Source organism: Mugil cephalus, chromosome 5 (genome assembly GCF_022458985.1).
Source record: "Mugil cephalus isolate CIBA_MC_2020 chromosome 5, CIBA_Mcephalus_1.1, whole genome shotgun sequence".
NCBI classification, from domain to species: domain Eukaryota; kingdom Metazoa; phylum Chordata; class Actinopteri; order Mugiliformes; family Mugilidae; genus Mugil; species Mugil cephalus.
Genome location: NC_061774.1, coordinates 11466050 through 11476528, shown reverse-complemented (window position 1 = coordinate 11476528; position 10479 = coordinate 11466050). Strand labels below are relative to the sequence as shown.

At 42.2% G+C, this 10479-nt stretch overlaps 2 protein-coding genes across 3 annotated transcripts; both read right to left on the bottom strand.

Annotated features, from left to right (window-relative positions):
* Window positions 1-166: 166 nt before the first annotated feature.
* Window positions 167-4135, bottom strand: LOC125007665 (zinc finger protein 227-like). 2 transcript variants are annotated; one of them, XM_047584398.1, is made up of 5 exons: window positions 3978-4135; window positions 3569-3874; window positions 2254-2351; window positions 2079-2154; window positions 167-1977 (listed from the first exon to the last, which is right to left on the bottom strand). In XM_047584398.1, the coding sequence occupies exons 2-5, from the start codon at window positions 3861-3863 to the stop codon at window positions 1202-1204; spliced, it is 1245 nt and encodes a 414-aa protein (XP_047440354.1). In that variant the 5' UTR covers window positions 3864-3874; window positions 3978-4135; the 3' UTR covers window positions 167-1201. The 2 variants fall into 2 exon arrangements, with proteins under 2 accessions (XP_047440354.1, XP_047440353.1); XM_047584397.1 differs by lacking the exon at window positions 3978-4135 and having other exon boundaries at window positions 3569-3970.
* A 571-nt stretch (window positions 4136-4706) lies between these two features.
* smtnl1 (smoothelin-like 1) lies at window positions 4707-8197 on the bottom strand. The gene is made up of 5 exons (XM_047585280.1): window positions 7892-8197; window positions 6157-6788; window positions 5951-6065; window positions 5715-5866; window positions 4707-5379 (listed from the first exon to the last, which is right to left on the bottom strand). The coding sequence occupies exons 1-5, from the start codon at window positions 7955-7957 to the stop codon at window positions 5001-5003; spliced, it is 1344 nt and encodes a 447-aa protein (XP_047441236.1). The 5' UTR covers window positions 7958-8197; the 3' UTR covers window positions 4707-5000.
* Window positions 8198-10479: the final 2282 nt, after the last annotated feature.

The window sequence follows — 10479 nt, the reverse complement described above, 5'->3', positions numbered from 1 at the left end:
CGGAGCTAAACAAGCACAAACTTGATGAACAATACTTAAGCGTGGGCAGGATGGAAAGAGGAACAATGCAAGGAATTTCCCCCCAATTTCCCTTCGACAAGAAATACTGTGAGCGAAACAATACTGCACTCTAGAGGAGCGAAATAAGACGTGTCAGGCGTCGACATGCGTTTTTAAAAAAATCTATATTTATTCATAACTGCATATCCAGATTACAAATCCACAGACAGAATCCACACTATTGATTATTGCCCTGTCTGAAGCTATCTGGGACGTACAAAAAAAAGGAGAGCTGCAACAGAGACAACATCAGAGGTAGTCGGTTTTTAAATCAAATGTACGCGTAAAAAGTTCAAAACAAGGAGGCAGAAATGGCCATAGTTCAGGCGTTACGCAGTATATGGAGAACAAGCTGCACTTACTGTAATGTTCGGACTGATAAAAACTCATGTCTGAAACTGTTTTAGTAAAATCGGATGTCAAAAACACATTTAAATCAGTACTCTATCTGGAGTTGGGTAATATGAAAATATATATTCAAATAAAACAGAAGCTGAATAAATAGCGATATATATATTAAGAAGTCTTGGGCCACTGAGGGCAAATAAATGGGTTTGACTGCTTCGTGATATGTAACTGACATCAGGCATTAAATTCACTGGAAAAGTCAAGAAAAACAAAATTCAAAAATCACAACATGTAATGACATCCCCTAATGAAATGGGAGACTTCACAAGATTTAATCTCTATCTCCCACCAAGTGTGTTATGTTTCCTGTTCAACTCATTGCCGCTCTTATTTTAATATCCGAACCTCCTGGTGAGCACACTGTAATGCAGGTGGGAGCGTGGCACTCTGGCATGCACAGGTTTCCTTCTGTAACAAGTGACACTTTGGATGCTGCAACACAGTTGGAAAATGCAGAGTTATTCGTTGTCAGAACAATAAGAAAGTTCTATGAACCTTAAAAGATGCACTTAAGCGGACGTTTTCAGTTTTTCACTTCGGCTGAAGAGCACGTATAAAAAAGGCCTTTTATATTTCAAGGTTGTTTTCCTATTGCTGGTTCTCCTAGGATTAAAACGAAAGCAAGCGCTCGCTCGTCTTCACTCGTTTTCACTGGGAAGTTGTCGGGATGTACGCCGTCACACTCGTCGAGTGACGCGCTGGAAAACCTGTGAGATCTCTGGGCCAGTCATGGTCAGAGCGTCCCGTTCGTGTGCGTGATCATGTGCCTGCGCAGGTTGCTGGGGTTGTTGAAGCTGGCGGTGCACTGATTGCAGGTGTACGGCTTCTCTCCGGAGTGAGTCCTCAGGTGGATCTTCAGGCTGCCGTTCTGCGTGAAGCGCTTGCCGCACTGCGGGCAGGCGTACGGCTTCTCCCCGGTGTGAATGCGCATGTGGATGCTCAGTGTGGTCTTGTTGACGAAGGACTTGCAGCACAGGGAGCAAGTGACCGGCGACTCCCCGGTGTGGCTTGCGCGGTGCACGATCAGGTCTTCGCGGTTCAGGAAGCGCTTGCCACAGAAGCTGCAGTCCAGGGATTTGTTGACGCCGTGAGGGAAGACGTTGATGTGGCTGGGGTGCCCCATTTGACCGTCACCTCCTCCCACTACCGGTGATTTTAACACAGGATTCAATGCAGACTGGTTTCTTTCAAGCGAGTTGTTTCTCGCCAGTCCCACACCATTATCCTGCATCGCTCTCATCTGTGCTCTGTCGTTCGTACCGGCGGTGAAGTTCAGGAGACTGTCGTGGGCGACGTTGTGGTCCGACAGAGAGCTAAAAGCCTGGAGTTCAGACGCAGAGAAGAGGGTGTCGCTCTCCTCCTGCAGGGGCCCTTCTCCCCGGCCGTGAACGCTCACGATTCTCAGTTCCTCGTTACCGCCCGCAGAGCAGGAGGAAACAGCTGGCTCTAAACTCTGGGTCCCTGTGGCGACGCCACCCTGCATACTGTGGTTTCCAAAGTCATCCTTACCTGAAAAGACAAACACTTGGTGTTTAAGGGTGGTGCAAGTACAGCGCAAAGCTTCCGATATTTTCAGAAACAAAAATGCACTATCAAAAAGCCCTTCTCACCAACATCCGGCCCACATCCTCCAATATCATCTTCATCTTTGATCAGAATGACATCTGGACTCTCCACATCTGCACACTAACAGAAGAACAGATAAGTACAAGCAGCCGATGAAGAAAACATTTTAGTATACACCATTGTGTCCTACATGTTAGTATACACCATTGTGTATTTTACCTGCACTTGAGTGGCAGAGGAGGAGTTGTTTTCTGACTGCAGAGTGATTGATGAGGTTTCCACAACAGTCTTTTGAGCAACTGGCGGCTTAGGCAGAACTGAAGGAGGAAAGTAGAAGACACAGTGGTAGAAGTCAGAACCACAGTGGGTGCAGAGATGGACGATCAGCATTGTTGTGCGTGTGAAGAGGATTGATCTATTACTGATCTGAAATACAGAACTGTGAATAAATTAACATAAATATGATGGCAGAGAGAGATCAACACGCTGCAGCTTATGAAAACAGGAACAGACGAAACACAAGCCAATTAAGAAAACGTCGTCCTCGATTTGACAAAACGCTGCAAATACTCAACACAACCGAATGTGAATACGCACCACACCACCAAACACAAAGCAAGAAACGCAAATGCCAAAGGAAATGTTTCTTTGCATCACCAGAGCCATTTCCTTTGTCGTTCGCGCTGCTTGTATTGAACTATTTGCTGCTAGTGTTGCAACTAACAAAGACGTTTTCTTAATTTGCCTGCTTTGGCCTATTTGCAATAATTTTCCTAAGTTGCATTGCGCTGAGCTCGCTAAACACACATGCACAAACAGACAATGGAGCATGTTTTTTTAACACTGCATTTGCATTGATGGTTTTGTTGGGACCAATAGCTGCGGCCATGCTATGAAATAAGAATATTTAAAAGTTGTTGTAGCCGGCAAGTGCGAATGAAAGGGAAGCTTATTATATTAACACTACACCAGTTTAATTTATAAAGAAATAGAGGTACAGGTACAAAGAAAAACAATATGTGCAAATTAACATCTAATCTGTATATATTAGATAAATTAAGTTTAAAAACTTTTTGTCTTCATTTTGATTCCATCTCACTCAAATGAAACATATATTTAACAAAAGTCATCTGAGTCCAAACTAAAGCAAAGACTCTTCAATTCATGGTAGATATAATTCGACATAAAATTTAACTATTAAAGTGTTAAACTGTTCAGGTTTTACAGTCACACGTAAACGTAAAACACAGCTATGTGGAGATAAATCTACTTTCAAACTGGTCACTGCTAAATTAAAAGTGAGTGACGTCACATGTGATAAACTAATCGATCACCTGGAGTGGATCAGTGACGCTGTGGCACGTGACAGCAGCTGTAATTGATGAGCAGATGTTCAGCTCGTATGGAACTCATTAAAGCCGGCGTCGTTGTAGCACATTTTGAAATCAAACTGGTTTTGGTTTAGATGGAAAGTATTTAATTTCATGTAACCGACCTGCAGGAGAGGAGCGTTGTTTTTTTAAAGTATCGTTACCTTGTGCTCTGGGTCGTGGTTTGGTGATATTTGCTCTGACAGGAGAAAAGCGGCTGGCCGGTCGGTTTGTCCTGGTCTGTAGGCGAAGGGAGAAGAGCTCGCTCCTCATCACCTTCATCCTCATCCTCAGGGCTTCGTTTTCCTTCAGGCTCTGGGTTAGATGCAGGCGGATAGACGTCGAGCTCTCCGAGAAGAGCTGCGTGATTTCCGACACGGCCGCTTTCACCAGCACGTCCATGATGGACAAAAGCTGCGACTCCAGATTCAGGCTGCCCGGAGGCATGTTTGTGGACATGCTTCACTTTGCTGAGGTCGAGAATTGTGTTGGGGGGAAAGAGCAACACAGTCTGTGTGTTAGCTTACAAAAGAGACAACACAATGGCCTTCCTGGTAGCATGACGCCGATTACCGTAATTCCTCGAAAGCGGAGGAAGTCTGTTCTGGGTGATGTCTTCCTGGTTCACGACTTCTCTGTGAGGAGGTCAGCGTTGATCAACGGTATTTAGTCACCACAGGCTCTGATATTATTAGCAATCAGGAAATAGTTATTAGACCTACTGTAATTTAAAGTTGTCCCAAGAAAGAGCAGCCCCTTTGTTCTTCACGTGGATTTTTTTTCTATATTTAACATATATTTAGAAATAATTTATTTCTCCTCTGTATCTGTTGTGAATGTTTTAGATTTTATATTTATTTATTTATTTATTTATTTAAAGTTTGTGTTTATGTTATTTTCTGTGGTGCAGGATGTGTTGAGATTAAAAGTCAAACCCCTGCATCAACACTAAAGTTACTCAAGTTTTTAACCCATATAAGTGTTGTACTTGTGTATAATGGAACTTTTTGTCAGAAGACATCATATTATATAAGTTTGTCATGTTTTGTGTATAAAACCTAAAGGGTAAGTAAAGCTGTAAAATAAGTGTAATGTTGTAGGAAATATTTTCCTCTGAATCATAATGTATGTAGAAGTATTCAAGTACCTGAATGTCGTATGTAAGTACAGGTCATTCATTATTATTATTATTATTGTTAATTAATACTATTTGAAGGATTTCATTTTTCATATCCATTCCCTTAATGGATTAATGTAAGATGTCTTTTTTTGGGGAAAAAAAAACAAAACATGTGCAAATAATTGTAATATTCACAGGTTCATAATTTATTAATGTTTTCCATAAACACAGCAAATAGAGGAACTTTCTGTATTATGTGCTCAAGACAAACATGAAAAAACAACACAGCAGTGAATGAAAAAACACAACACAGTTCAAACATATTGTCACATCACATTAACAGTATTTGAGTTGAGAGTCATCCTGGATGTGCCTCTTTACTTTGACAGCCAACACCAAACTAAGACTTACTCATTGCAGTATCGTCGACAATCTCTTTGGTCTGTTCAGTCTTCTTGTTTGCTGTCAGTATTTTTCTAGGACTCTGCCTCAACTAACGCTTTTCCACCTTCCTCCATCTCGCAGCTCTTTGGTGCATCTTCCTCCGCTCCACTTTCCTTTGTCTCTGTGCCGTCCCCTTGTTTCTCCTCTTGGCCGTCCATCGTCTCATCCTCGGCGGACTCTTTCTCATCCTTCTCCGTTGATCCCTCTCCGGCCGTGTCGTCTCCCTTTTCTTCACCATCGTTAACAGCCTTGTCCTTCTCCTCCTTTTCTTTGTCCTTCCTCTCTTTTTCTATTTTGGAGAGGCTGTGGCAGAGGGACTGGACATATGTGAACACGCACATGGGGTCCGGGTTCTTACCCATCATGAGCATGTCTTCCACCTCCAGCAGAGGGCAGCAGTCAGCCATGGACCTGGTTGGTGATGGGAGGAAAGAAACAGGTGACATAGTGACCGTTATCACTAATTGATTTATGTTATTTGAATGTGTGAAACATCACAATCCACAGTGCAAAATTGTCAAGTCAAAAATCCGTGGTGAGATACATCTAACTTTATTTCACAGCTTAGACTTCATCTTTCCTGTACTTGAATGTTTCCTTTGTGCTTATTATTATTATAAACACACATTATTATATTATTTATGTTGCTTTATACCTTAACATTGTCTGACTTCATAAATATATCTCCTAATAAGAAACTGAGTTGCTGGAAGAAATTAAAGAAAGAGAATCTAAAAAGTTCATACTCTGCAGTTTCGAAGGCCAGGGTGAAGTTTTTCTTGCGGTCCGCTGGATTCAATGAGCTGTAGTCAAAAGCGTCTGGAAAGAAACGATGGATCAGAGCACAGAACGCCATCCCGTCACACCAGGACGATGAAAAGTTTTCTATGTTGATTCCCTGCAAAGAACAAGGGACTTTTATTAGGTCCTAAATCCAGTGAACACGCGCGGACGTTGCATTCAGATTTAGTGTCGAACTCACCTCGTAGTTGCGGGTCTTGTTGCGACACCACTGGAGAATCTTCTGTTTGATTGTAGCTCCTGTGGCCGCGGCGGAAGATGACCTCTGAATCTTGAAGTTGCGAGGTATCGGCGTCCTACAGATGTCAGAGTATTTCACAGTTTGTTATTGCACCTGTGTCGGAGCATATGTTAGAGTCACTCTCTGTGTATCGTAAAAAGACTCACTCTGGTGCACCTTTCTGGAACTTGGCGATTATGTCATTTTTAGCAGCTGCTCTGATGGAGCGCGCAGAAGGTCTTGGTCTGGAGAGAGACGAGGGAGGAGGGCCGCCCTTTCTTTTGGGCTTCCCTTGTTTTTCTGCCTCCTTAGTTTTCCCTTTGTCTTTCGTCTCTGCATTTACCTCTTTGACTTGCTTTTTCGTCTCCGTCTCTTTCGCCTCTTTTTCAGTCACGTCTTTCTCTTCGGCCTTTTCCCCTTTCTCGCATGTACCCGTCTCTTTGTCCCTCACCTCCTCCCCTGTCTCGCTGCTCTGGCTCTCTTCCACCTGCCCTCCTTTCTTTTCTTCTTCCACCTCTCCCTCCTCATTTTTTCCTCCGCTTGTTGTTTCAAGATCTGTCACATCGACACCAGCGGACGACTTGTCTTTATCTTTCCCAGCCTCTTCAGTGTCCCCCTCGCCAGGCTTTGATAGGGTGGGGGACTCGTCTCTGTCTCCAGCACCGGCCTCCTCCTCTCCTGTCTCTGTCTGTTCTGTTGCTGTATCTACCTCACCCTTCTCCCCCACCTCCATTAACCCCTGACCTTCTGCTGCTGTCTCCTCAGGGCCTTTATTCTCCACCAGCTCTGAGTCACCTTCCTGGACGACAAGAAAAACAAACAAACATGTGTTTTATAGCTGAGGAATTTCACACTGCACATCTTTGTTTTACCTTTAGATCTGATGGCAATACTTGAGCTTATATAAATCGTATATTTTCTCCCAGATGTTGACATTAGTGACTCAGCTCACTTCTGCCTTTAAATAGGTTCTCCATGTTGGTGACCAGTCACATGTTTTGTCATCAGCGTGACTCAGAGCGACATCTTCCTCCTTTCATTAAGGCATTCATTTTTTTATTGAGGACATTCCCATTTTGCTCGTAAGCCTGGCTTGTAGAAGTTTTCAATGAGTTGTTGCCACCAAAGCATTTAATTGGCAACGTCGATTTGATAACCCAATATTAATAACAGAACCATGAACGGTGGCCTACTGCGCTCTGTCCTGATGTAAGTTTAATCTTAAACACAAAGAAGGTTCAAATTATCCTGTGACAGTTCATTTAAATAATTATGACAAACACTGCCTCTGTACAGTAGTATAACGTAATATGCAGTCCTACTAAAATTAGTGTCCACACTTTGCTCTTGGGATATCACGGCCCTTGTAATGTGAGACCTTAAGCCCCAGTCTGGGATTTGTTGAGTATCTATTTAGATCAGGCAAAGCTTTAATGTTCAGGAGGAAAATCATTTTCTTTTTAAACCACATAATTAAAACTATTAAGAACTATTAAGAAACTACTAAATAGACTCTGACTACAGGGACACCAGGTCAGACCTTGCAGCGGTGACTCATCAGCGGGAATAGGAAACTTCACTTGTGTGTGTGCTCTGTGCATTACTGTGCATAATTTGTGTGTGTGTGTGTGTGTGTGTGTGTGTGTGTGTGTGTGTGTGTGTGTGTGTGTGTGTGAGTGTGTGAGTGTGTGAGTGTGTGAGAAAGCCAGGGGTAAGAACAGGTGTTGCACAGTAAATGCATCCAAAATCATCTCTACTGTCCTGCTGTCCCAACACCTCCCTCGGCCTCCAATACTGATAATATTTATTCCTGGTATGAAACACAATGCCAGTCACTGTAGGTTTTACACATAGGAAAATGTCCACTTTGTATTTTAACATGAACATACAAACAGCACAGACCTGGCAGTTGTTGTTGTTGTTGTTGTCAGTCTGACTTGTCTCCTGGCTGGCCGGTTCTCCATCCATGTTGTATGTGTGTGCAGGAGTTTTAAACGATCCCTTCTGCCTTTCCTAAAAAGTTTTCATTCAGTCAAAGGTGAAGCCTCTTCGTGGGAGTCCTACTTAATGTCTCTCTGCCTCGACTTCTCACTACTATACTTTGCCTCCCTGTCCCTTTTCTCCCCTTCTCTGTCAGCACTGCCCCGCGTTTGTGATGCGTATGTTGGTTTGTGGATGTCTGCCTTCACCCCCTTCGCCCAACACCCCCACCTTCGGCTTTGTGAGGATTCCTATGCTTCTTTATCTGACCTTTTAAACAACACAGGCTCCTTAAAATAGACATAGTGGCACAGGCCCGGTCCTACGGGCTGGACAGCTGCGTCTGCTGTGGAGACCGGTCTTGTACACACACACACACAGTACCCACGTGGGTGCCGGCATGAAGTCCATTATACGCGCTTGTTCTCTTACATGAAATATAGACACAATACAGATGTTGCCTCCGCTGTAAAGCGTTAATACTGATTCAGTGTTGTAGAGCTGGGATGTTTGGTTGAGTGCTATTCCAAGGAGTAGTTCAGCATTTCTGGAAATACATTTATTTAAAGATCATTAGCAACTCTCACGTCTTTACACTAAAAATAAACGTTGAGCAGTGAGTTGGTTATCTTAGTTTAGCAAAAACTGGAATGAGGTGGATCAACTAGCCTAGCTTGGTTTAAAGTAACAAAATCCACCAATCAGTGCCTCTAAAACGATGACATAGACCACCTTTGTTTACTTCATACAAGATAGTGCTGTAGTATTTCTTTATAGTGGCTTCCTGGAGTGAAAATGTTACTATGTCGAAGCAAGGCACAATGTACGTTTATTTTTTTAGAGACTGTTTCCAGTTTACCAACCTTAAGCTAAGCTAAGATAAGCCAAGCTAAGCTAGCCAGCTGCTGGTTGGACAGATATGAGAGTGGTATGTCACTTAATCATTTATCTATTAGCAAGTTAGCAAATGTGTATTTCTATTTTATTTGTGAACTGTGAATAAAAGTACATTTATTGTAGAAAAGGATCATGTAAATTCAAAACATCCACAAATTCTGTCCAGTCAGTGTCGTTTTCCTTTTCTCTGAGTGTGACTTTACAATGTGGTTAGCATCTTCATCCCCCCAGTTAGCTTAGTCATGGGAGATACCGAGCAAAGTGTTAGCCTTACATATCAAATATAGTCTCAAGTGCATCTGAAGATTCTACTCTCTTTTTAGTCTTAAGAGATTCATTGCCTCAAGTTACTGTTATCACAAATCATAAACTAGTCTGTACCGAAATGTACTGAAATGTAAATTTTTGATTATTACACTGTATTATAAAATTAAGATTAGAAGTCTCCTTTCCAGCAAATGGAGTCAATGCGTAAATGAAAAAACTCAGAAATTGATCTTTTTTTCCTAAGTTTCTGTTTTAAATTTGTCTTCCACAACATAATTTTGCGTAAATACAAAATAAAGTAGAAACATGGTTAAACCAGCCTAGCGTAGCTTCTCAACCCAACCAGCAAAACACTAGATGTTGGTCGGCTCATTCAACGCAAAACAGATGGTTTTAAAAATAAATGTCTATCTTTATTCCCACTCTGTCTGTCATTATCTCCTTCTCCACTCTTCTGTCTACATCTTGGGGGGCTATAAATATGTCAACGCCTTCTTGTGTATCTCTCTGCCTCCCTCCTGCCTGTGGCCCAATCACAAAACCACATCTCTGTATCGGTTGCACCTCGGATGTGACCGCCTTGGTACTGAAAACAAAGAGGCAGTTATTTACATTTAGATGTACGTTTACACTATAGACACTGAGACTGCGATGGATAACAGCGTGTCTGTGCGTATGCGGGTGATTTGACGCCAAACCAAAGAAAAAAAAGAAGAAGTGTGGTGTCGTTTTGGCCTGAAGAGGCCCTTTTTCTTGGTCACATAACTTTTTTGAATGTTTCAACTTGTTCTTGGATAAGGGTTACAATTAGGTTATGGTTAGGGGACACGTAACGAGAGTGAGTGTGCGTGTTTATCTCCATGGGTGGGGTTAAATTGTAGCTCATTGAAGCTGCATCTAAAATTATTGTTTGTGCCTCCTGCCATTCATTATCACTTACCTAAAGATGTGTGTGTCTTTTCTTGTCATATTCTGAACTTCCTTTTAAGGACAAAAAAATAGTTAAAATTAGTGGTTATCGTTGAGGAAATTAATGTATGTCCGTGTATGACTATTTAATTGGTTGGAGAGCACATTCGGGGGAAACATTTCAACAAGATGAAAAGCATGAATTGACGTCTTTGTTCTTTGTGAATCATTAGTTACTAACTTCTCATATTGCATCCATAATGATTATAGGCTACAGAGGGTTTGGCTTTAACATGAAGTCAGGAAAAAAACATGGGTCTGTCATTGAGACAGCAGAGGTATTATAAAGGATTGATCTTGAGCCAAGATCCTCAGGTGAACTGGATATGTGTAAGTGTTTCATATGTCAGAGAACAGGAAGTAACTGTCAGTCATTT